The 27,740-nt window shown below is 38.5% G+C and overlaps 1 protein-coding gene across 2 annotated transcripts in view; it reads right to left on the bottom strand.

Moving 5' to 3' along the window:
- Positions 1–315: 315 nt before the first annotated feature.
- The window catches only part of PDZD8 (PDZ domain containing 8), a 147,743-nt gene continuing 120,318 nt past the window's right edge, over positions 316–27,740 (bottom strand). For both annotated transcript variants that reach the window (XM_073354248.2, XM_073354247.2), the window contains 2 exons: positions 8,083–8,245; positions 316–5,217 (listed from right to left, as the gene is read on the bottom strand). In XM_073354248.2, coding sequence (XP_073210349.1) covers positions 3,017–5,217; positions 8,083–8,245 — 2,364 coding nt within the window. In that variant the 3' untranslated portion in view covers positions 316–3,016. The remainder of the gene's footprint in view (positions 5,218–8,082; positions 8,246–27,740) is intronic.

Here is a 27,740-nt window from a genome sequence, read left to right as displayed (position 1 = left end):
GTACACATTGTAGGAGAATACAGATAGGGAATTGGCAGGAGGAACAGATCAAGTGAGTTAGTAAACTGCAAGGATTCTATTTTTAAAAAAAATGTTACAGGGAATAAAAAAATAAAGCACAAGGAAGAAAAAATATAGGATAGATCAGAATTATTCTTAAACAGAGTGAGTCAGATTGTTCCCTGGTGTAACTCCATTGACAGTCTTTATTACCATCATTAGAAGTAGCAGTATTTGTACAGTGCCCAGAAGTCTTAATCAAGGATGTGAGTCCTGCTATTCTAGGCACTCTGCAAACACTCATAGTTACACCATCTATTTATTTGGCCCAATGTTTTTTAAAAACTTCCATACTTTTTAAATTGTGCTGAGTGTAATAAAAATGCATATGCTAAATACAGAGAATGCATTAAAGGCTTACACAGCAATCAGTAATTTTACTTTTCTATAAACATATATTCTCTTCCCCCCCAAAGGTAGTGTGCTTTCTAAATTATCATACCTTAAATAGTAATATTTTTAAATATTGCATTGCAGTAGTTTAACAGTGCAAAGAAGTAACTGATAATTTAGCAAAACTATTTTATTAAAGCTTGTTCTCATGATAAAATCATAGCCAACAAAATCATCAGGCAGAGTTTCTGTAACTATGTGTAGCTGCCACCTAGCTACATATCACTAAATCAAATATATTTTCATTTTCTGTGGTATTCTTTATTTTCAGCTATTTACAGGAAAGCAAAGATTACATTAGGAATGTAGTATTACAGCTTTTCCTCAAAAGTCAGTGTTTATTGTAATTAATGCCAGATAAGATTTTTATGTTTTCCTTATCACTCAAATACAACTATTTCCCCTCCCCATTCGACATATTTAAAAATATTGCACTACATTTTTTGTTTTACAATCATAATTAGCACTGTTATATGAAGAAAATGATATCCAGCTTTTCATATCCATTGTATTACACAATTATAGAATTTAAAATATTGAATATGTTTTTGTGAAAAAACAAAATTTATGTTATTTCTGCAGCTACTTCATGCCTGGCAGAGTTTAATGATGTACTTGGATATACCTGAAAGCTCTTATGGTAATCCATAATGAGCTAACACTGACGAAGATTTAGTCCAGATCATCACCAATGGTGAGCTACTCAAAAATAAAATGTGGAAGACATAATATGCATTTTAATCAGGTAGATGGGTAAACAACTATTTTAGTCATTAAAAGGATTTTATTCTGAAGCAGAATTTTAAAAAGTGTAATACATGCCTATTTGAGCATGGACAGTGTTTTCCACACATCAGCTAAATAATCATCAGGTGCCCGAAAACTTCACAAAAAAAAAAGGGTGAGTAGTTGCATGAGTGCAAGTAAATGATTTTACTTAAAAGTACAAATAGGTTTTTCCTGCTAAAACTATTGTTTTTTGTTTTTGTCTATCACAAAATAAATTGAGACATAAATTGAACAGAATACTATGTTAGTTTCTGCCTGCCAATTAAAACCATTAAAAAACATAAAACAAAAAACAATGTAACTGTATTAGCTTCACTGTTGTTTGCACAAAGGCCTATTTGCTACAATCCATGATACAATACAGTACCTAAAAGAAAGATGAAAACAATATATGGTCTATCTCCATATACAAGATGGAGCCTCAGATACATTTATAATAAATCAATAGGAATATCATACTTAGCCAGACGATGCTAGAATCCAAAACTTCACCCAACACAAGACCAGATGGTTCTTTTCAAAAAGTACTGGCCAAATTCCTCCTCACCTCTACTGGACTTATTTGTTTTGATCCAGTGCAAAGATGTTATACTTTGCTGAATAAGATGGTCTTTTTGCTCAGACTGTTTCTTCTGGTTGAGTGGCTGAATGCAGTTCTGTAATGCATGGTGACACCAGAAGTGTTGAGACATGTAGCATATAGTGATTCTGTTTAAATATGAAATTTATTTTGCACTTAGAATCTGTGGGTGGCAAAATAAATCTTAAACCTTTTGAAATCTTAAACATCCTTGCATGCCTTTGCAAGGAGAGTGGTAATGCTAATTCTAAGATTCCACATTTTAGAACTGCAATTTTCCTTTAATAGGTTAAAATGTTATAACATTTAAAAATGTGATTATATTCTATAAGGCTGCCAGCTATTTTTATCTTAATAAAAATAATATTGCTACTTTTGCGGGACTAGTCCAATAAAATTACTAAACAGTATTGGTACATACTTATGTATTATATTCAAACAGGGTTTAATATCCCAAAGGTCTAAGGAGAAAATATTTTGTTTGGTACAGCATTACTATATATCGGATTAGCCACAACTTTTCAAAAGTTATCTGTGTTTAACAAAAGTATAGAAAGCAAGCAACTTGATATGTAATACCACCTTTACTGGACAGTTATTATAAACAGACAAAATAAAAGCCACAGTGTTTGTTTTCATGATACATTTGGCAAAAAATATACAACTATTCAGAAGACATAAATCAATGCAACGTGATCAAAATTTCAAAACCTGGTCCCTCAGTGATTGCTGTGTTGTCATCAGTTTAGGCATGCAGCAAGCTCGCAAACGTTTTCATCATATAATGGAAATCAAACATTTCAAAAATCCTGACAATTTCCTGTTCAAATCACTAATTCAAAAACAAAAAAGGTCAATAATGCACAAAGGACACCACATATACATTAACATGAAATGTTAGCTTACATAATTTGAAAAAAGTTAAAAATAAATTATTAAAAATAAACTCCCAGTATAAACCCAAAAATGTAGTTTTAACACAACTTGAACCAGCCAGTTTAAAAAAATGGTGGTACTGTAGCTGGAAAAATACCTCTGCTAACCTTACTCTTACACAGGCAAATAACTGTGGTGAAGCAGGTCATGTACATTGTACCAGTGTTTAATTAAATTTTGACTTATCTGATTTTTTTTTTTTATTAAGTGCAAAGTATTCTTTTCAATCCATTCTTCCGAAAGCCAAATATGCAACTATCAGTCAACTGAATGAGGAGTATCAAGCGGTTCTTCTGATATGCTGTTGAATGTTGGGGCCTCTGTCACACTGACCTCTTCATGATCCATTTCTTCTGTAGTACTAGAGTCTTCTGCATATTTAGTCATTTTCCTGGATTGCTGGTCTAAAGGTGTATTTTCCAAAGATTCTATATCCTCAATGCCTGCTCTGTAGTGGATCATAAGCAGTGTAAGGGCTTGCAGTCTTTCACCTGATTTAGCCAATGCAGCAGAAATTAGTGCTTTTTTCCTTGCATCACTTGTCTCTTTTTCTTCTTGAATGAGTGAATTATTATTTTCCAATTCTTGGTCTATTTCATTCTGCAGCTTATCCAACATGAACTCTAATTTCTGGAACCTTTCCTCTGTAGGCAAGCTTTTATAGAGATCACGGCCAATTTCTTTTACTGCAACGAAGACATTGTCATCTAGTCCTCCCTCCTTTTTTGCTAACTTTATCCCTGTGCTAGCTGCACGTTTTGAGGGACTATTTGTACTGCAAATTTCAGTGTCACTGCTTTCATTATCTGAAGTGTTTGGAGTGTGCTTTGGTGAAGGTTCTACAATGTCCATCCCTGGCTCAACAAGGCGAGCTTTAGGGACTTGACGAAGATTTAACAAACGGGTACTTGTGTTGATGATATGTCTTGTTAAACCTGTGGTTTTGTTCACAGATTTAGATTCTGAATCAACACGAGAGGATACAGCTTGAGGAGCTTCCTGCCCCTCCATCCTATAACTTCCCATAATTCGGTCAAGTCTCCTTTCAGCTCCTACACAAAATGGGGTTTCAGTTAGACATTTTTCTTGACATTTTTTATGACAAACATAAGCACAGAGCATGCACTGGGAAGCTGCTTTAGTCCAAACCTTCTTTTTGCAGTAGTCACACCAGGTGGGATTCTGGAACTGAGTATCTTGAAAATTATGCTTGTTTTCTGTAAAAATCATTTGTCCCAGATAAGGATCCTCTTTCTGAAGTGCATGAACTTCTTCTACCAAATTATATTCCTTTTCTTTCTCCAGCAGAAAACTTGAGTCTTCTGGTTCCCCTTCTTTTAGGTATTTAAAGTGTAACGTTATATCGCCATAGCAAAACTTTTCATTGAATCCCTTACGCACTGTCAAATTGCGCAAAGCAGTTCTAGTGACTGCTGCTTTCGGCGCAGGGGCGTTTAATCTAAGTGTTCTAAGGTATTCCATGGATGATGTAGCTATACAATCTAAAGCAATTTCTTCAAGTTTTATACTTATGTGTCCTAAACAGATAAGACCACCCATTTTGAAAGGGTCTCTGCACCAAAGTGCAATATTAAGGTACTTATGGTATCCTTCCACTTCAAATATACAGGAGGATGCCCTTATCCTTGCCCATCGACCTTGTCGATTGCGATAAGGAATTTCTGGTGATTCCCATGAATGATGGTCATCTCCACTTTCCTTAGAACTACGTGAATTTTCTGAAGTTGTATCTTTTACTATTTCTGGTTTTGTTACTGTTGGTTTTGATATCACTGGGTCTTCCACTTGATCATTATTTTTTGTTACCTTTTCTGTGCATTTATCTCCATTGTTTGCAGGTGGAGGAGGCCTCTCTGGTTTTTCAGAAGATATGTCTCCTGTTTCTAACAGATTTTGAGTTTCACTAGAAGGCAAAGTAAGTTTAATTTGTGGCCTAGGTGGGACAGGAGGTTTAGTACTGCTCCCCTGAGGTGGTCTAACTGATTGCTGTGATGTGTCCTGACCCTCGGAACTTTTGGGCACGACCAGTTTGACTCCATCTTTTGGTTGTGTTTTTAAAGTTGTCTGATAATTTCCTAAATGTAGCTTGCGATTTAGAATTGGAGATATTGTTCCAAGTGGTTTAGTAGCAAATGTTACTACAGAACGTTTGGGACTCTGAGTTGTTGGCATCTCTTCTTTGAAATCAGGTGACTTTATCTCACAAGCTAAATCTTCAAATTCTGAATCCAGTTCTTTGTTATCAGCATCTGTTGAAACACTAGCTTGTTCCTCTTCAGGGTGTGCCAGAAAAGCAGGGTCTTCGAACTGTCCAAAACCATCCTGCAGTGCTGCACCATGCTGATTATAACCAACAGGCCTTTCATAGAACACTAAAACTCTGTCGCCAGCCTGCTTAATAAGCTTTAGCACTTGAACAGTCGATGTGATTTTAACTCCTATAAAAAAAAAGAAAAAGAAAAATTAGCAAACGTGAAAGAAAAAAAAGACACCAGTGTCCAAAATCAGTACACAAATTCATTCAAATCTGTAATATTTAATAATAATATTGTTATTAATAAAGGGGAACAGTAAAGCTATTATGATAAAAAGATCCCAACTGGAAGGTAATAATAGTGGGATTCTTTTAATTATTCTTACCGAAGTAGAACAGTATTGGTGTGTGGGGAAAAAGAATAATTGATAAAAACCATTTTACTATGAAACTAAAAATGAATGGGTGCACACTGTGGATTTTTAGTAGTATTTAGCACCCAGACACTAGAAGGATGGGTACCTGCCTTAGAAATATGCATAACTCAAATAATAAAGGTAGCGTTAGGCTAACAAACAAATCAGCGCCAGTACATTAACAGCAGCATGTAGGCACAGTGGCCAAGAATCTCAGCTGGGCTCAATGGTGGGAGGAGGTGAAGATGGCTCTAAGCCAGAGGTGGGCAAACTATGGCCCGTGGGCCACATCCGGGCCACGGGACCCTCCTTCCTGCCCGGCCCCTGAGCTCCTGGCCCGGAAGGCTAGCCCCCGGTGTTCCCCTTCCCCCGCAGCCTCAGCTCACTGCGGTGATGGGGCTGCGGGCTCCTGGGGCAGCGCAGCTGCAGAGCCTGGCCTGACCTGGTGCTCTGTGCTGCGCGGTGTGTGGCTGGCTCCAGCTGGTGGCACGGCTGTAGTGCCGCCAGCCACCAGTGCTCCAGGCAGTGCGGCAAGGGGGCAGGGAGCTGGGGGGTAAAGAGGGCAGGGGAGTTCGGGGGGGGGGGTGGTGGTGGTCAGGGGCTGGCGGTGTGGATAAGGGTCGGGGTGGTTAGAGGGCGGGGAACAGGGGGGTTGAATGGGGGTAGGGGTCCCGGAGGGTCAGTCAGGAAGGAGGGGGGTTTGGAGGGGGCGGCGGGGGGCAGTCAGGTGCGGGGGTTCTGGGGGCCATCAGGAGACAGAGAGCGGGGGGTTGGATGGGGCAGGAGTCCCGGGGGTGGGAGGGGAAGGGGCCAGGCCACACCTGGCTGTTTGGGGAGGCACAGCCTCCCCTAACTGTCCCACCATACAATTTCCAAAACCCGATGTGGCCCGCCCCTGCTCTAAGCAATCTATTTTCCTGGTCCTGACCCCCAGGCATAGCCTAGACTGATACCTAAGCATCGCTTTAAGGCCCTGATTCAGCCAGGTACTTAAGGATGTGCTTAATTTAAGTATGTAAATAGTCCCACTGAAGTCAATGAAGTCCATGGGTGATGTAAGGCGGGCTATACCAGCTTCATGCCAGCCAAGAATTCTGTTGGGGCAATCCTCAGCTGCCTGTCCGAGCCAGCTTGAAATCCCTTTTAGACCTCTAGAGCAATGCAATGAGAATTTAGGCAGGGCCCAGGATCTGGCCCATTCTGTCATTCAGTTTAACACTATAATGTAAATCTGTTTATTGTTAGAGTTCCATGGGGTCATGAACAGAAGTAGACTCTGTGGTCTGAATCATTGGATGTCTTTCCTGCACCTGAGTACACGGGCATTTGATTCAGGGTTTGGCCCTGTTTGAAACCCTAGCATGCCCTCCTGCTGAAGCATGGAACTGTATTATTGGTGACCTGAAATGGTTTAAATAATTATCTGACTTATTCGATGTGTCTCAGGAAAAGAGTAGATGGTGACTGATGATCTGGCTCTGTGATCAAGGCCTTGTCCTGCTTGCCATAGCAATCTGAACAATTCAGCATATTATTTTACCATAATTGGATACTTCATTTTCACTTCAATGAGACATGACATTTACACATCTATTTAGAGACAACTGTAACAGCTGTATCTTCTTAATTTTCATATTGGTAATTATGAAGATAATAAATATGCAAAAGAAATGGACCGTTTTTAGATTTTCAATCAACTGCTAACAAAAACAGCATCTAGTAAACTATTTTAAAAAGAAATAGGTTACTAGAATCAGTGGTTGACCACGGTTTAATACCACAGTAGTCTCTGTTGGACAAAGAGCAGCTATACAGTCCATATAGCGTCAAAGTCTTCCTGTTGAGAGAGTTGAATTCCATTTTTAACTATGGTCTGTGAGCCCAGGTGTCATTTTAGGACAACATACTACACTCAGTCCACACCAGGATTTCCAGTGATGTCAAGGGAGGTTTGCACAAAGATCAAGGATACATCATGGCTTTTATGCAGCAACTAAACTTTCAATTAACATTAGCCAAAATTTGCAAATCTGGGTACCTAAAGTACTCTTTAAGTAATATTTCAGCTCCAAAATAAAAGTGGGCAGAGAATCAGATGTGATGAGAACCTACAGCTCCCAATATGGAAATGGTACTTTCATACTCAACAAACCTCCTTGGGTCACATTTGAGTTTTATGTGATTATTTTACAGTCAGAAATAACTTCATGCTCCTGTTAGCACTTCAGAGCCAACACTGGGTTTGCAGGCCTGGGAGACAGAAATACTCTATTTTGCTTTTTAAGTAAGCAGATGTTATACTAAAAAACATTAAAAGATGATGAACAGGGAACCCCACAATGCTGTTTTTAGAGCTGTGAAGAGTATAACTCCACTTCAAATGTTTCTTCAACTGTTTGGATTTATATCAAGTATAGAATAAATGTTTTAATACATAAGTAAAGGTGTCACAGTTAAATTATACACCTTAGGTGGCCATAAATACACAAAAGCTAATGTAACAATAGGAGACTGTTTTTTGTTGTTGTTGCTTTAAACAGCATTTTACTTGAATAAAACTGATTACTGCTCTTTTGTAACAACAAACTACTGTTTTTTAAAAAAACAAACAAACAAATGACGTGATTGCTCACCTCCAATCGCTATAAGTCTATCTCCTCGTTGGAGATCAGCAGCTGCGGCAGGTGAGTTTGGTGTAACAGTTTCAACAACAACATATCCTCCATCCTCTTCCTTAGACGGCACTAGACGGAGAGTGAGTCCAACACTTTGTAAATTCCCTTTAATTAGTTCTGCCTGGAAAGAAAAGACGTTAAGTTTATTGGAATTCAGTGGCTAACTGACAATGTTTCAATAGTTAGTTACAATCAATCATATATTTATGGAATGAAAATAATTATAAAAATAGGCATTATGAAACACAGAATATAAATTTTTTTTTGACTGTATAGGGATCCACTTGACTTCAAGAGGCACTTGATCAGGTCCTATATTCACCATTTGTTAAGCCAGTTTATAGTTGCGGGAAAAGAAATAAAACCTCACCAATTCTCAAGACTATATGTACTGTAACTTCTACATTAAAAGGTAGTGTAAGAAATTCCCATTTATACATATTGTACAAAAACTTAAAAATATAGTAAAGATATATACACACGTGTCATATCCTCAACAGCTAACCTGTACAAATGCAATTCAGGAGGGAAAGGAGCTTAAAGATCACCTTTGCAATGCTCTGATCCGGCTGAAGCTGCATGTAGGCAGCTCCCCCGTACTTATTCCTATATATATTTTAGTATGGCTTCAAGGTTTTGGTAACAGAGCATCAAAACCATTCACTTTTAGGATGCTACTTTGTATGTAATACATTATATTTGAATTTGGCTATCTACTGTACTTCTGCCAAAGTGCTTTTCTATCCATTTGAGACATTGCAAGTTCCCCTATGTCTAGTCTCTCAGCTTGAAGGAGTGAAATTTAATTTGGTTTTTTCGAGACAATGAGACAAACTGAGGACTGCTGTTTTCAGAAATCCTCTAAAGGAAACTTTTTATTTGCTTTCAATTTACTGAGTTTAGGTAGGCAGTTTCCCCCCTTCCCTGAGCCACTATTCAATTGTCTATGTTTGAACTGTCTGGAGTTTATCCTCCTCTTTGAGTGTGTGTTGGTTTGCTCAATATCATAAGATGACTTTTGTATATGAAGCAGATTACTTACAAGACCCTTTCCCTGGCCATACCTGGCTTTATCAATGTCCCTTTGCTATAGTCATGACACTCAGGGCAGTCTTGTTTTTTGATGAATAGTTAAGTTTTGTACCATACTTTGTAGATATAAAAGTGCTATGAACTACAATTAATTTTCTTCTTTTACCTAAAAATGGTCTTGTGGTTAAGGCAGGAGATCTGAGTTTACTTCCCAGCTCTGAGGCAGACTTTCTGTGTGAACCTGGGCAAAGCATGTAATCTCTCTGTGCTTCAGGTCTCCATCTATATAATGGGGATAATATTTTCTTTCACGCTCTTTGTCTGTGTTGCCTATTTTGAACGCTAAAACTGTAAACTTGTCAGGGCAGTGACTGTTTCTTACTATGAATATGTATAGCACCTAGAACAATGAAGCCCTGATCTGGTCTCACCTGGCATCTTTAAGCGCTACTGTAATGCAAATAAATAATCTAATTGCCTATAAGAATTACGTCAATTTCTTAGGTTTCAGAGTAGCAGCCGTGTTAGTCTGTATCCGCAACAAGAAAAGGAGGACTTGTGGCACCTTAGAGACTAACACATTTATTTGAGCATAAGCTTTTGTGAGCTAGAGCTCACTCCGATGAAGTGAGCTGTAGCTCACGAAAGCTTATGCTCAAATAAATGTGTTAGTCTCTAAGGTGCCACAAGTCCTCCTTTTCTTTTTTCAATTTCTTAGCTCCTCCTATTCCATTCTATGTCCGAGACAACTCTAGTATTAGTGTTGCTTAGCAACAGGCTATTCAGTTAGGATTAAAAAACAAATAGAAAAGTTTATTAGAAATATTTTTGGAAGAAAGTATAAACGTTTTATAAAAGGCCTATTACACGGAAAGAGACTCTTGACACAGTAATACACTTTTCACTTCATCAAGTTCATAGAGTGACTTTAGGTTATGTAGCTTTGCATATGACAGGATTAGAAGACTACTACTGATGGCAAGAGACTGACAAGAAAGAACTGTGTCTTTGATAAGAAAGTGACAGGAAAAAACAGGATGATTCCCATCTTATCTGCATTAGGGTTAGCAAGTTTTTCAAATTTAATTGCACTGTATTAATACTTCTTTGGAGCCTTTCTGCCATCTATTGTAATGGTCTACAGTCCTTTATTAAATCTAATTCAAAATAATGAACCTCAGTCCATGGAGTCTGGAATCAATTAACAAAATGGGATATTTCGATGTCATGGTAAAGAGGAAAAGGCTGGGTTCTGGTCTGGTCTGTCAGTTTTGCGATACCTAAGGAGAAGAGCTCTGTTACCCTAGTCACAGTCGCTGGCTTCTAATTTTCCCTGAGGGTGCTCAACCCCTGCTCAGCCCCAGGCCCTGCCGCCACGCCACCCCTTCCCTCAAGACCCCACGCCACCCCTTCCTCCAAGCCCCCCCCGACCCACCGCCCTCCCAGTGCCTCCTGCATGCTGCAGAACACCTGTTCTGCAGCCTGTAGGAAGCACTCGGAGGGAGGGAGGGGGAGGAGTTGATCGGTGGGGGCCACAGGCAGGTGGGAGTGGGGGGAGGGAGGGTAGCTTGGCTGACAGTGGGTGCTAAGCACCTGCTAATTTTTCTTCGTGGGTGCTGGAGCACCCACGGAGTTGGCACCTATGATCCTAGTCCTGAATTCCCTGATCATTGAGGTAACTGCTCAGAAAGCTTGGCTTTCATAATATTTTGAGAGTTGCTTTTCCAACAGGGTCAAAGTGTGGATGGACAAACGTCTCAGGATTATTTCTAAGTTCATTTTGAAGACCGTAATAACTTATTTGAAAACTAGTACCTGACAAGATGGCCTCTAATACAGTGCCTTTTGGTGTGAGGTAGCAATGACCACTAAATGGACTTAATATTAGTTCTGAGCAGTTAAAATATGTGGATGGGGAAGAATGGAAAGGGAGGTAACTGACTACAGTGCCTAGCACAACAAGCCCCAGTCCAGATCATGGCATTTGGACACTAGCCTCATAACAATAAAAATATACACTAATAATAATGCGTGATAAATGTTTGAAAAAAATTACTACCAATAACTCTAGCTCTTAGAGAGCTTGTCAGCACAGATCCCCATTTCTGGAAGGGGCACTCTAAAGCACTGAGTTGGAACCTTCTAGAAAGCGCTGAGCATTAGGATCACACATGCACTTCCTGGAAAAAACGGTTACCTACCTGTACATAACTGTTGTTCTTTGAAATGTGGGTGCAGACATGTATTCCACTCAGATGCTCAGCACAGCAAAGCCAGAGAACTTTGCCTTGCAGTACCCCATAAGATGGCGCTGGTGACCTATGACTCCTGAACCCCTCTCTGGCTATTTACGGGTAGCATTGCCCTACCGGCTCAGTTCCTTCACACCAAACTTCAGAGTTGAGATTCCAATGCAGAGTGGATGGAGGATGAGTTGTGGAATACATAACTATACATGTACAAAAACAACAGTTACTGTACAGGCAGGAAACCATCTTTTCCTCTTCCAGTGGGTTGCAGATGTGTATTCCACTCCGGTGACTCACTAGCAGTATCAGAAGGAGATGGGGCTCGGAGTCTCCTTAAAGACTAACTGCAGGACTGCTTTCCCTGTAAGAGGAAAATCAGGTTAAACTGGCTCAGGAAGAATGAACTCAGAGTATGTCTGCAATGGAGATGGCTTGGGAAAAAAGACTGCAGCTGGGATTGGAGATCTTGCCCTGGGCTGGGTTGAAGAACTGGATCTTGCAGACTGAGAAATGTCCTAGGGATTCCAAGGAAGCCATTGAGAATAAGGGTAGGGCACTGATGGCCAGCAGGTACTAGGCCAGGAGCCCCTACTGCAGCAAAGGTGACAATCTCTGTACTGATGGTGGTCTAAGGACAGTCGCAATGACTTCTGAGAGTGTTGCTTGGAAGGCAAGGGAGAGGAATTCTCCTGAACTCGATCCCGATGAGCCCTGGAAGTGCCTGATGGTAGCAGAGGAGCCACTCCTGACAGAGAAAGCAAATGACCAGTCTTGTCCAAAAACTAATATGGAGATGGCATCAGTACTGAGAATGGATGAGCAGTTGACGCCTTCAGTGTCAAAACAGGCATAGCACTTCCGTGCAGTATCAAAATATGGTAACCAGAGCTGAGGCCAGTACCACCTAAGATGAGTTCTGCAGTTAAGATACCTTCAATGCCAAAGATAGCATCTGCACTGATGGACCAGTCAGTGCTGAAAAGGCAGCTGACCACCCCCCAGCCTCCACAACTCTGCACTCTGAGTCTTAGGGAAGGCAGAACATGGTGCCGACAAATGAGACGACTGTGACGAGACCACTTGGTGCCAAGGGCACAGCGGCAGCAGTAGGCGTGGCAGCTGAATGTTCCTGAATTATTGGGGAATCTGAAACAGAGAGGCAATGCAGGTCTGATGCCACCTGCTATGCCAATGACATAGGTCAGTTGGTGCTGATACTAACGTCAGTACTGGACTCAATGGATGCCCTGTTACTGGAGTCACTGGTACAGTATCCAACTGATCTCTGTGTCATACTGGGGAGTAGTAAGATGGCCCCACTCCATCCTGAATATTAGAGGAATCACAGTGCCGGTCAGCACTCCTCTTAGAAGATGAAGAGGAATCTCTCAGTCCTAGAATGGCCTTGATCTGTCTCGAGGGAACTCTTCCTCAGAGAGCCATAGGCTACAAAAGGCTCTGCCGGAGCAGATGATCTGCAGAGGCGTCTAATGCTGAAGCTGGTCTTATGGTCTGCTCCAGAAGGTGCTGTTTAAGGTGCAAGTCCCTTCTTGCATTCCCTTCTTGAACTACCTGCAGATAGAGTACCTTTCCTTAATGTGCCCCTCTCCCAGGAACAATAAGCACAAAATGTGTGGGGGTCAGTATTAGGAATTGCCAGCCCACTCAATGGGCAATGTTTAAAAACTGGGGAGGGCATTCCACCAGGCTAAAACTAGGCTAAAAACGGTTACTAACTACTTCTAACAAAAACCTAAGAATACTACTAAACTGCTAACTATACACACACCACAAAAATTCAGAAACACTAGACAGAAAGCAGCAAGAGGTAAACACCACAAAGAATCCTCCTACTCAAGCTGCAGGCAGTGCGAAGGAACTGAGGGGAATTTAGGTGGTACCATCCTTATATAGCTAGGGAAGGAGTTAAGGGGCCAGAAGGTGTAAGTGCTGCTCATAGGGGTACTGCTAGGCAAAGTCCTCTGGCTTTAATGAATTGGGTATGACACACCTGAGTGGAACACGTCTGCAACCACTTAAAGAAGAACTGAACATTTGGACCAAGGAGTTTATAAGGGACCAAATCAATCCCTTATCTATTGCTAAGGAGAAAATAGGTGACGCAGAGGTGACTGGGTGTCCTTCTTCTTAAGTTTCTTTGAATCCAAGGACATCTCTGAGCTAGTCTTCAAGGTAGCCTTCAACAATGAAAAAGATCCCAACTGTTAATGACCAGGTCTCCACAAGGTGGGTGCCAGCAAATCCTTTTTCCAAAAGCTAGCCTCAGAGCTAGGGCTTCCACTCCTGGCAAGTGCAAGACAGTACTGCTTTGAGGAGTGACTTTTACCAAGCAACTACTAGCACCAGGAATGCTAATGAGTTATAGATATCTTGGCTCAGCAAAATATGCACCACTTATACCCAGATTTTTTTTTTTAAACTAGGATCTGCCATAATGAAAGACTCTAAAAAGCTGAACAAGGCAGAGTATCAGAGCCAATGAACCTGCACCAAACCAAACATGGGAGCAGAATCAACGACTGAGACTTAACTTAATATCAATGTAACACTGCACTTAGTAGAGAAAATTTCAAGAGAACCACCAAAAGAAGTTTGAAAGGAAAGAACTGGGGGGTTCTGATCTTCAGCTGACCACAATAAAAGGGAACTGAGGAATGTCTGGGACCCAGATATGCTTAAATACAATCAGGTCTGAACAGCTGTCTTCCATGAGGGGCCGTCCACTGATTTCTAGAGGGTTCTGACTCTATTAGAATGTACATAGACTACTGATGGACCTACAGGATTCTAATAATACAGTAAAAGCTGTGTTATCTGGCACTTTACCAACTGAAAAGCTCTATAAACCAGCATTTCTGATCTTCATTGAAAGTCCTGTTTAGTCCAGTTGGCACGGGGCTGGCAGGCTCCCTACCTGGCTCCGGGAGGCTCCCTGCAATCTGCGACATGTCCCTGCTGCTCATAGATGGAGGTGCGGCTAGGAGGCTCTGCACGCTGGCCCCGCCCCGAGTGCTGGCTCTGCAGCTCCGCTTGGGAAGGAACCACGGCCAATGGGAGTTGCAGGGGCAGCGCCTGCAGGTGGAGGCTGTAAGCCTACCCATGCCTCTGCCTAGGAGCAGCAGGGACATGTTGCTGCTTGCGGGGAGCCTCCCGAGGTGAGCACCGCCCGGATCCGGCACCCTACACCTTCTCCCGCACCCAAACTCCCAGAGCCCAGACCCCGCACTTTCTCCCATTCCCCAACCCCCAGCCCACTCCCCAACTCCCTCTCTCTTACTTAACTGGAATTTTTGACTTACCAGCACCCCCTCATACCCCCAACATGCCAGATAAAGTTTTTACTGTACTTGAAAGAGTTATTTGAAAAGGAGAGATCCTTGGAACATGAATCAAGCTCATCCTTGGTGTGACTGCATTGAAGTTGATAAATACTTCTCATGAAGACATTAAACTGCTCTCATTTACCAAACTAAACCAGATGAATGGATTTCTTTCTGGCAACTTTGAGATTTTCAGAAAATCTAAGCAGCTCTAATGTTTCTGAATTTTTCTTTCAAGATGATACAGGTTATCAAGGCAGCTTTCCATCTTGGCTGACATAGGTATGATCCATTTGGGCACTTAAGAACTGATGGGGGTCTACATTTTAACTTTCTCTTCAGTACCAGGGAAGTGTAAGATATTTCTTGTTGTGGAACAATGTTAAATGTTTCAAAGGGGAAATATAACCTCTAGAGAAAACACAAGAAAGATAACTTTTAATCAGGAGGTTGATTTATATCTCTTCCCAATTTTTCTACAACTCTGAACTTACACTACAGGTATTTCTGTCACTCAAAATGGAAAACAAGTATTTAAGGAACACCTGTTTCCAGTTTTACAAGTTTGCCAGAGAGGTCTTGTTGGCAATGCAGATTATTGCTCCAATGAGTGAGGGATGGTTCTTAAATTGTGAATAATTAATGGTTGGCAAAGCACTTTCAGATGGTCCCAAAGACACAGTGGTGTAGCATCCACCAAAATACCAACAGTGACACTTCCTGCTAGTTATAGCACAGTCCAGTGCTCTTTCAGAGTTCCCAGGGATTTTTTAATCAACTGAACTCCCGTACCGCTGTGCGTTACATGTAGCTGCTTCATGTCTTTCTTTGTTATGCACGTTTTTTGGTGTAATTTAAACTGAGATCAAATTTGTGAATGACAGCAAATTTAGAAGGACAGGAAACACTCAAAGGTGGAATCAACTTGCTAAATGACAGAGCAGTTAGAACAGTGAGGCTGCAGGTAACGCAAGGAAATGACATTTATTAGTAAAAAAAAAAAAAAAAAGTCTTACACCAGGGAGAAAAAATAAACTGCAGATGCACAAAATCCATTACAGCCAAAAGTAGCTGCACTCCTCATATTAAAGTGAGTTTATTTTCATTTGGTGTCATTAAATATTAGATCTACCATTACTTTTTTTTTCATGTAACCAAACACTATAGTTCCTTAAGTAATGCATGGGATTAGATGGTAGGGAGGGGAGGTTGTCAATGAGAGTATCTCTATATTCGGAAATGGTTCACAGCATGAAAAAGTTAGAGAACCACTGCACTAAACTGTGGTATATCCTGGAATATACCATAAAAAGAGGGGCATGAATGTAAAACAGCCTCTCAAGCATCATCTTACATATTGTTCATGAAACAATCTGATGATTAGGCATACATTGGGATGGAAGTAAAGAACTGAAAAAGAAATACACCATAAAAAGCCAAATAAAACTTGTTCCTTTTGTTTTTTTTAAATATATATAACAAAGGACACAAACTTTTTATTCAGCTTGGAATTAATAAAGCATTGTGATGTGGTGTCACAAACAAAATTTAATGGGATATAAAAGTGTATGAACATTGATTTCCCTATAAGGGTTTTGGAAGCTCATCATTACTACTACCATATGTGCATTTAAATACATCATGGAACATAAGCCTAACTATCACTATTCAGTTTAATAATAGGTCTTTGTTCTGGAAGTAAATTGAAGGAGAAAAATACATTCCCTGTGACTCATAGCTTTCCCCACCCCAGTCTTGTCATTTTGAAAGTCTAACAGATGTTAGCTGCAAGTGAAAATCAAAGTGTTTAATCTTTATGAATCTGAAGAATGCATTTCTCAAGCTTAACTTCATAGCTACACATTTACAACTTAGAAATGCATAGCTTGCCAATATCATTAAAAATATTTTCAAAAGGTGTTAACCAGGATCTTATTTATATTTGCAAATACCTGCAGCTATAATTTTGAACCCACAATAAACTTCAGATACAAATGGAAGCTACTGGACATCTACCTCCTTGATTTACACCTGTAAAAATGTAGGTAGATGTCTATGTGCTACCATCTCAGCTGCAATTTGTTATAGGGGCAAAACCTGTGCCACTTCTGAGAAGGTGAGGAAAAATGTTTTCAGTATTACTGTAATAGCATAAGTAGGACATAAACTAACCATGTCTTTTAAAACTCAGTTTATGAATTAAAATTGGGTACAGCTACATAGTTAAGCATCTCTATGTAAGGAATGTAAATAATGCTCACTCACAAAGGTGGACTTGGAAAACTACCTCGTCTAATAAGGGCAGTAATATTAGACTTTTGCAGGCATAGTGGTGTTGTCATTTTGACAAGCCTTCCAGAATATCAAACTACACCAAAATGATATACTATGACATACTCAGAAAAAAAGAAAATTTAATTTTCAGTAACGGAAGAATTCCTGTCTCTCTTCAGCTTTACCCTATTTACATCTCTCTCTCTCTCACACACACACACATACACACACAAATGACCAGCAGTACAAATTCTTTTAAGACAAAAAACAATGTAAAAAGATATGTCTGGCTTCAACCTACGTAGAGAGAGGCTCTGAAAAATCCCTCTTCAGTGGCTCTGTATAGGTTTCCTGGAAACTTGACATTTTCTTTTGTTGCTGTATTGGCCCTTTAGGCTAAATAATCAGCTTTTACAAATGGTGGACATTTGAAATTAACAAAGGTGTTGTTCATTGCAGATCTGATTTTTTTTTAACCTCATATAGAAGGATAGGAGCATTTTTACAAATAATTCCTATTAACTAGCCAATGGAATAAGTATTGATTGTTAACTATGTGGCATTTACTGTAATTAGAGGTAATTATAGCTTAGCTGTTATCACTACTGTGGCAAATGTGTATGTCACAAATTGTCCAAACATAGCTATCACTTTCCTTAATTTATGTCAGCTGAAAGCATTTAACAGATTTCAAAAACTTGTTAACAGTATTACAGCTGATTCCTCTAACTACTGTTAGCATTGATAGGTGCAGCATAATGTAGTTTTAGGGAAAAAAAGTAAAAGAAATGTGTACAAAGAAGTCTGTAAAACTAGCATTTCTGAATGCAGAGCTGACATGGGGGAATCACATACAGAATCATATACAAGGATTTTATACTAATCATTACTATTGAAGGTCACTATTTGAGAGGCAGTTCCTTGTCTTCTGCTGCCTCAGAAATAATTGTCAGAATAAATATTAAAGACTGTTGCAGCACATCACCATATAAAATAAATTGTGGATTGAAACTACCATTTCTTCATCCCTATGTGTGAGTGCAGTCATCCTGGGTCCATCTGCTTTTGTGAATAGATTAGAAACTTATATTTCTGGGCCAGAATGGGCTGTGGAAAGGATCAGGGAATGTGAAGCCAATGGCATACACTCAGATTCCACTACAGCCCACAAAGTCTCTCTAACAGATGCTCTGTTGGGGTCCTGATATACAAGTTAGGAGGGAGTACAGGCTCTCCTCTCTCTGTGGCATGCTCTCAAATCTATGGGGCAAAGAGATATGAAACACTGTTGTTAGAGTCTGAAGTCCTCCTCTGCACTACAGAACACCCCTTGAGGGGGATCCAGTCTGCATGGATAAAGAAGATCCACAAGTTTAGACACGTGAGCCCCCTTCCTTTCCCAAATTGGAGAAAACTCCCCCTGAAAGAAGAACAAGGAGGAAACTACCAACATTTGACTAAATCCTGAGGGCCAAATTCAGCTCTCAAAACACTCACTTTATAGAAAACTATTTAGTACAATTTTTAGAAATAAGTTGATTATTAGTTTATTAGGCTGAGATTTCCAAAACAGTCTATGAGAGTTAGGTGCCCACATCCTACCCAAATTCAACAGCAATTGGCCACTTAACTCCAATTTGTGCCTTTCAAAAACATCCCCTTAATCTTTATATTTCCTTTAACATGTCAACAGATATTTTGTGAAAATATGCTTATAAAAATGTAATTGAAAAGAAAAAAAATGAAAACAGAAAATAAGCAATATATTTTATCTGATTGTTTTATGTATTTTATCTTATAAATTGTACCAAGATTTCTCTTCAGTTTCTGTAATAAAATGATTAATTCGAGCTAACACTTCTGTATCTTTTCCAAATCCTATTCTTTCCATTAAAAACATACATATGATAATTAGTCCATAGTTTTAGCATACACAATATTTGATTATTTGATACAATAGATGGTACACAAATGTTATAAAAATTAAGTATACTTTAATTGAAACTGCAGTTAGAAACCAGAGCATAGTCAGAGAAAGCAAAGTGTATGGGTAACATATATGAACTCAGCAGGTAACTGAACTGTGCTTATTAAATAGGCTGTTAACAGATGATGATAAAAACCAGGCTCAATTATATGAAGCAATAACAGTGAGTCTGAAAAACAAAGGCACAAAGATATGATCAAAGCTTTCATTTTAAAATAAGGCTTAATGAGCAACTCATGACTGTGCTCTTACACTAGGCTCTTGAACTCCCTTTAGGCTGAGGTAAGAATGCCGATTCCAATATATACAGAGAATTTTCAATTTCCTCCTGTGGGTTCATGATACTAAAATAGCTTAGATTAGCATTACAGGTATATGATGCAACTTCTACTGCACAAGTTTCAAATCTGAGTTGGAATAGCCAACTGATATGAAAGTAACTAAACGCTGGTCAGAATGAGTTAAATGCCGCAAAACATCAAAAACTAATTTCACTCGCGTATTCAACCACCACTGAAGATGAAATTGAAATGAGAGATTCCCCCATCAAGAAAAAAAAAGGAAAAAAACCCAAACCTTTAAAACTCAGTTCAAGCATTATTATTATACCATTTATCTATTGTTATTCTAAAGGATATGTTCTCACATTTACTTTAACTATACACTTAGGAACAAAGGAGACAAATCTTGGAAATACTCATCAAGGAAAATGGGACAGAGTAATGTAATGAGTCTTTCACTATTTTTGATGGCTAGGCAAGGGCAAGAAAATGGGAATTTCTCCCATAATTTCTAAGATACAGCTGGCTGTGATGTTTTAAAAATATATAGAAAAAATAACTAACATGCTTTTCTGGTTAAATGTTTCACTTCACCTGATTACTACGGGAATAAGCATCTTAGAAATATGTACAACAACAACTTCATTTTTTAATCCTCTCTTTTAGATTTGAACTCAATTCCTAAATAAGTGCAGAATAGTAAGGATCAGACACAATGCCACACAAGACTGATACCTCTCTTGTGGCCCAGTAAGATTGAATCTTTTATTTAAACCAACAGTTTTAGCCCTACTAGTTGTGAGGATAAGCTTCTTCAATGTAAACCAATTCAATGCTGTCTGAATGAACTGAGGACAGAACAACTGTTAGATGGCGATCTGCTCCATTGCCCACTGGTGTTGTACAAATAAATGATACAATAAACCCACTGAATTAAAATATAATTTTTATCTATCTCACTACTGATCATTTTAGCAGAAATATCCATCTATTTATGGTCAGAGGTTGAGTATAGAGTTCCACACTTTTCACCAGGGTAGAATGTTGCATTTGACCAGGCTAAGGAAATTAAAATTACATTATTCACTCTTAAAATTGTGAATAAACTTCATGTTAATTCATTGCAACACTAATTTATAGGTCATAAATAAACTATATCTATGGAATATGTTCATAAAGTTTCTTGACTAAAAAGCTTGAAAAACTTTCCTTGTTTCTATGATTGGGCCCAAATCTCCAAAAGTAGAATTTTTTGTGCTAAATATTTTTTCAGGACCCATGGAACAAAGATACACATGCTCAGGTTGCTGGACAATTCTCCCTCCATACCAAGGAAACTGACATTTGCAGTATTATAGTTGGTAGAAAATTTTCCATCAGAAAATGTCAATTCATCAAATTGAAATGTTCTTTGAGAACATGATTTTTTCTAAATGGAAGTTAGTCAAAACCAGCAACATCAAGTGTTTCGAACTGATAGGAATAAGAATTTGGAGTTTTTGTTTCAAAATGAAAAGTCATTTTGAATATTTATATTGGTTTATTTTATTTATTTCATATTTAATTTTTTCTGTTGTGGCAGAATAAAAATTATAAAATAATGTGAAAAAAGAAGATGGAAAATGTTTGTTCTTCATGTGTAAGGGAATCCCATTGTCTGTTTGCTGGGAAATTAGAGGTTCCAATGACCTTGGAATTACGGTAGCCTGAAGTAGACTCTCCTGCCCATTCTGCTTAGTGCAGAGAAAGTTTGATCAATAAGAAGAAAACCAAAATTAAAGTGCAAAGCCAACTGGCTTGTGGAAAACTAAAAATTGGGGACTACAATTTCAACTTAACTAGAGACTTCAGCAGTAAGAGGCATAAAAATTCATGCCAGTACTGAACTCCAGTGAATGTAAAACACCATTTAAAAAAATCAACTTATCAAGCAAGTCTTTTTCTGAAGAAATACTGTGGAATTTCTCTTGGTGCATCATTGCTCTCTTAACAATTTTCCCAATGGTACTTTCTTGTTTAACATTTTAATACACAACTGTGCATGATCCGTTATTCCATACAGTGGCAGAGTCATACTGAATCTCTGGACCACAACCACCATTCATACTTTAGCCCTTAGTGCATTACCCTTTTGCTTTATTTTGGGGCCATGTCTTCCGTCAGTTCAGCCCTTACTCTGACTCCTGGATTAGATTCAGTGGCTCTAGAGAGGTTCTTCAATGTTCACATTAATATCCTCTGCAGATATGCATCTACTTAATCTGTCATCCACTAACACTTGAGGAAAATTAACACTTTTTGTTCACTCCCCTCCATCTAACTAGCAAACTCAGACACCACAGCAACATCTTGTATCTTCACTGGTCATAAATGAAGGGAGCAAATAACAAAACATTCAAACCCAGTAGTTAACGAGCAATACAGCACAGACCCTCTCTCTCACACACACACCCTCCCCCCCGACATGGGGGGGGAAATCCACCATCAATTTTTTAATTTGTGTTTTTATACTATATAGTATTTTACATATTAGATTTATTTGGTGTCATTTTTATATATGAGGAGAGCTACAAAAATGCTAAAAGGTTTAGAAAACTTGACCTATAAGGAAAGATTTAAAAAGCCAGCATGTTTAGCCTTGAGAAAAAGACGATTTGAGGGGGTACCTGATAACAGTCTTCAAATCTGTTAAAGGCGGTTATTGAAGACGACAGTGATCAATTGTTCTCTATGTCTCCGTGAGAAGTAATTCTTCCACTCTACTCTGCACGGATAAAGCTCAACTGGAATATTGTGTCCAATTCTGGGTACTAAATTTCAGGAAAGATATGGACAAACAGGAGGAAGTCCAGAGGAGAGCAACAAAAACTATTAAAGGTCGAGAAACATGACCTATGAGGAAAGATTGGAAAAAATTGGGTTTGTTTAGTCTGGAAAAGTGAAGACTGAGGGGGACCTGATAACAGTTTTCAAGTGCATAAAAGGTTGTTACAAGAAGAAAGGTGGAAAATTGATCTCTTTAACCTTTGAGGATAGGACAAGAAGCAATGGGCTTAAATTGCAGCAAGGGAGGTTTAGGTGGGACATCAGGAAAAATTTCCTGTCGATGTAGTGAAGCACTGGAACAAATTGCCGAGGGAGGTTGTGGAATCTCCATCACTGGGTTTTTTTAAGAACAAGTTAGACAAACACCTATCAGGAATGGTATAGTTATTACTTAGTCCTGCCTTGAGCACAAGGGACTTGACTGGATGATCCCTTCCAGCCTTACATTTCCATGATTCTACCAACTGCAATACCGATTATTCATTAGAATATCAATAAAAAAATGACCAGTTATGCCAGTTACCAAAGAGCTAACCAAGCACCCACCAGCAAACCAGTTAGAATACAAATGACCAATTAAAATGCCATTTACCAATTACAATACCAGACACCAATTACAGTATTTTAATTTTATTTTATATTTTTATAATTTAAAAATGATTAAATCCTAATTTTCCAATAAAAATAAAATACAAATATAGAATAAAAATAAAGTCAAATAAAAATATGCAGTTGACATTTAAAAATATAAAAGTCAAAATAAATTTTTTTTTTATTGAAATGAAACATTCTGATTAACCCAAAATGATCTTACCCCAGGAAATTTCTAAATTTTTGCTTTTGTTTTCCTCCTGATTTGCAACTTTTTTTTTAATGCTGGAATTTCTGTTCCATGGGAATTCTGAGTTTTGACCAACTCTATTCAGTACCACGGAATAAAAGTTGTGATATTCTTAAAGTACTGTATGTGTCCAGGCTTAAATTTAATTAAACAATTACATGACAACATTAATGGAATAAAAGTTCGTACAGTACTTATGGTTTACTGCCAATAAAGAAATACTGGGTGAAGACAAGACAGTTTTAGAACAAACTATCAAAGCACAAACCCAGATTTCATTAACACTGTTACACCAAATACAAAGCAAAAAGTAAGCTTTCAAAAGTGGCACCTTGGGTTTCTCTGAGATAGGAAGCAATCCAAGACAGTGTGGGACATTAGGAAAATCACTTCGTGTGGGACATTAGGAAAAATTAGAAAAGTCTTATTTTTCAACGTCTTTATTGTTTCATTAACAAGATGAGATGTTACACTCTTATCCTGTAATTGATAGCGCATGGGTGGCCTTGCCCATGAAGAGTCCCACTGATATCAATTAAAGGATCAAGGCCTTTTTCTTTCTTTTACTTTTCTTTACTTTTATGAAAACTCTATTTTGTGGTCAATTAATTTTTATATTTTTAAAAACTGATCAGGACAGCTATGCAGTACATCACCATAAATTATAATGTCCTATAAAACTACAGTACAAAGAGGAACAGGAGTACTTGTAGCACCTCAGAGACGAACAAATTTATAAGCTTTCGTGGGCTACAGCCCACTTCATTGTATGCATAGAATGGAACATATAGTAAGCAGATAATATATATATATATATATATACACACACACACACAGAGAAGGTGGAAGTTGCCATACAAACTGTAAGAGGCCAATTAGTCAAGATGAGCTATTATCAGCAGTAGAAAAAAACTTTTGTAGTGATAGTCAAGATGGCCCATTTAGACAGTTGACAAGGAGATGTGAGGATACTTAACTTAGAAAAATAGATTCAATAAGTGTAATGACCCAGTCTAAATGGGCCATCTTGACTATCACTACAAAAGTTTTTTTCTCCTGCTGATAAAAGCTCATCTTAACTAATTAGCCTCTTACAGTTTGTATGGCAACTTCCACCTTCTCTGTATGTATATATATCTATATCTTCATACTATATGTTCCATTCTATGCATCCGATGAAGTGGACTGTAGCCTACAAAAATTTATGCTCTAATAAATTTGTTAGTCTCTAAGGTGCCACAGGTACTCCTGTTCTTTTTGCGGATACAGACCAACACGGCTGCTATTCTGAAACAGTACAAAGAAGTGCATATTACAAAATAAGCAGATACAATTCTACTCTGGAATGTGTTTTATGCTTTAGATTGAGATTTATAGAAGCAATAATTCACCAAAACCCTAATTCCTACAAATGTTTACGGACATGCTTAATTTTTCTACTGAGAGTTGTTCCCTTGAAATCAATGTGACTACTCATGGTAATAAAATCAAACATCTGCAGGATAAGGACCTAACCAAATAAAATACGGACAGACTAGTCAGGTTGATTGGTCTACCATTAAGCAAAAAAAGGGTCTGCAAATTATTTTTTCTCAATATTTCTGACAAGCTTGCAGTAGCAGTCTCAGCTTTACTGAACATTGTAAAATTGTACAGAAAAACAGTTTCTGTGACATGAAAAAAATAACTCGTTTAGCAATTATCATGAATTGCTGACACACTCTAAACAGCAATTACAGGAGTTGAATGGAGGAGTTAAAGACAAACCAGGAAGCAGGCAACCTGCATTTAACTTCACAATAATGTCAGAAGCAGGTAAAAAGCAAACCTTCAGTTTTACATGCAGCTCTTCCATGGAGAGCAATTTAGCAGAAACACCAATGTAGCTCTTCTTAAAATGCTCTTATGCATTGACATCCTTTCAGTGTTTATTAAACCCCACTGTGATGATTTCCCTCAGCCCTGAAAAATGGAAAACATTGATTTTTTCCAACTCTGATATCACCTTTTATGTATTTGACAGAAAGAAGACTTCCTCTAATATTACTTGAACATGACTCAGCTATTATACGAATATTTTGTAAAAACCTCAGGCAAATAGTCTAACAACGAATATGGACAGGTTTATTGACACTGGGTATTGAGAAGAGGAAGAAAGTTGAGGGAATCAATTATTATTCAATCAATCAATTATTATTATAATCAACTAATATTATGTGTAAGACAGGACAACTAAATTTGGCCTACTAGGAATTCTTCTTGAAATGAACTCCTTGTGGACTCTCGTGATGGAAAATGTTGATGCAGCAGCTAATTACAGGGGACATCAGAAACCCTTTCGGAAAAAAAACTGAGATGGAGAAGGAAAACATGTTCAAGTACATGTACAATAAAAATCAGTATAAATTTCAACCCATCCAAACATAGCTTGTAACTGTCCTGATCTAAGAACCATTCATTTTCCAGAAAGAGAATTCCAAAGTTCTCATACATTCAAATCTACTAGAAATATGAAGTCAATATGCTGTACTATGAAATTCTAAGCGACTCAGACAGGAATCAGCACATTTTTCTTTCTACACAGGTAAAATACATTGGTTGAAAATTTTGCCCATACACTTCAGTAGTGAGAATATATATCCTGATCACTCACAGGGGCTTTATTTCAATAGGTCTATTTTTAATAAGGTATTTAGTTACCATTGTCATTATACCAGCATGTGACATAGATACAACTTTCCAAAGAAAAACTCACCAAAGCAGCATTGTGAATTTTTAAAAATAGCTTTAATAGTAAAGAGATTTCCAAATGCCCTTGAATTTTTCTACTTTGTTTCTGTTGCTATATATAAACCCTTTCCTTTGTATGTATAAGAACATAAGAATGGCCATACTGGGTCAGGCAGAAGATCCATCTAGCTCAGCATCCTATCCTCCGACAGTGGCCAGCACCAGGTGCCCCAGAGGGAATGAACAGAACAGGTCATCAAGTGATCCATTCCTTGTCGCCCATTCCCAGTTTCTGGGAAACAGAGGCTAGGGACATCATCCCTGCCCATTCTGGCTAAAGCCATTGATGGACCTATCCTTCATTAATTTACCTAGTTCTTTTTTGAACCCTCTTTATAGTCTTGGACATCACAACATCCTCTGGCAAGGAGTTCCACAGGTTGACTGTATACTGTGTGAAAAAATATTTTCTTTTGTTTGTTTTAAACCTGCTGCATATGAATTTCATTTGGTGACTCCTAGTTCTTGTGTTATGAAGACTAAACAACACTTCCTTATTTACTTTCTCCATTCCAGTCATGATTTTATAGACCTCAATCATATCCCCGCTTAGTTGTCTCTTTTCCGAGCTGAAAATTCCAAGTCTTATTCATCTCTCCTCATATGGCATTTGCTCCATACCCCTAAACATTTTTGTTGCCCTTTTCTGAACCTTTTCCAATCCCAAGATATCTTTTTTGAGATGGGGCAACCACATCTGCACACAGTATTCAAGATGTGGGCATACCATGGATTTATATAGAGGCAATATGATATTTTCCGTCTTATTACTATCCCTTTCTTAATGATTTACAATATTCTGTTTGCTTTTTTGACTGCTGCTGCAAATTGAGTGGATATTTTCAGAGAACTATTCACAATGACTCCAAGATCTCTTTCTTGAGCGGTAACAGCTAATTTGAACCCCATCATTTTATATGTATACTTGGGATTATGTTTTCCAATGTGCATTACTTTGCAGTTATCAACACTGAATTTCATCTGCCATTTTGTTGCCCAATCACCCAGTTTTGAGGGATCCTTTTGTAGCTCTTTACAGTCTGCCTGGGACTTAACGATCTTGAGTAGTTTTGTATCATCAGCAAATTTTGCCATCTTACTGTTTACCCCTTTTTCCAGATAATTTATGAATATGTTGAATAGGACTGGTCAGCACAGAGCCCTGGGGGACACCATTATTTACCTCTCTCCATTCTGAAAACTGACCATTTATTCCTACCCTTTGTTTCCTATCTTTTAACCAGTTAGCAATCCATGAGAGGACCTTCTCTCTTATCCCAAGACAGTTTACTTTGCTTCAGAGCCTTTGGTGAGGGATAGTGTCTAAGGCTTTCTGAAAATCTAAATGCACTATATTCACTGGATTCCCCCTTGTCCACATGCTTGTTGACTCCCTCAAAGAATTCTAGTAGATTGGTGACAGAGTAGCTCAAATAAATTTGTTAGTCTCTAAGGTGCCACAAGTACTCCTTTTCTTTTTTTAGTAGATTGGTGAGGCATGATTTCCCTTTACAAAAACCATGTTGACTCTTCCTCAACAAATTATGTTTCAATCAGTTTGCCCGGTACTGAAGTCAGGCTTACTGGCCTGTAACTGCTTGGATTGCCTCTAGAGCCTTTTAAAAAATTGGCATCCCATTAGCTATCATCCAGTCATGTGATACAGAAGCTGATTTAAAAGATAGATTACATACCACAGTTGTGCAATTTTATGTTGGAGTTCCTTCAGAACTCTTGGGTGAATACCATTTGGACCTGGTGAATTATTACTGTTTAGTTCATCAATTTGTTCCAAAACCTCCTCTAGGGACACCCTAATCTGGGACAGATCCTCAGATTTGTCACTTAAAAAGAATGGCTCAGGTTTCGGACTTTCCTGCACATCCATGAAGACCGATGCAAAGAATTAATTTAGTTTCTTCGCAATGGCCTTATTGTTCTCGAGTGCTCCTTTAGCATCTAAATTGTCCAGTGGCCCCACTGGTTGTTTAACAG

This window comes from Lepidochelys kempii, chromosome 7 (assembly GCF_965140285.1).
Source record: "Lepidochelys kempii isolate rLepKem1 chromosome 7, rLepKem1.hap1, whole genome shotgun sequence".
Lineage (NCBI taxonomy): Eukaryota > Metazoa > Chordata > Testudines > Cheloniidae > Lepidochelys > Lepidochelys kempii.
This window is presented reverse-complemented; position numbering and strand designations above follow the sequence as displayed.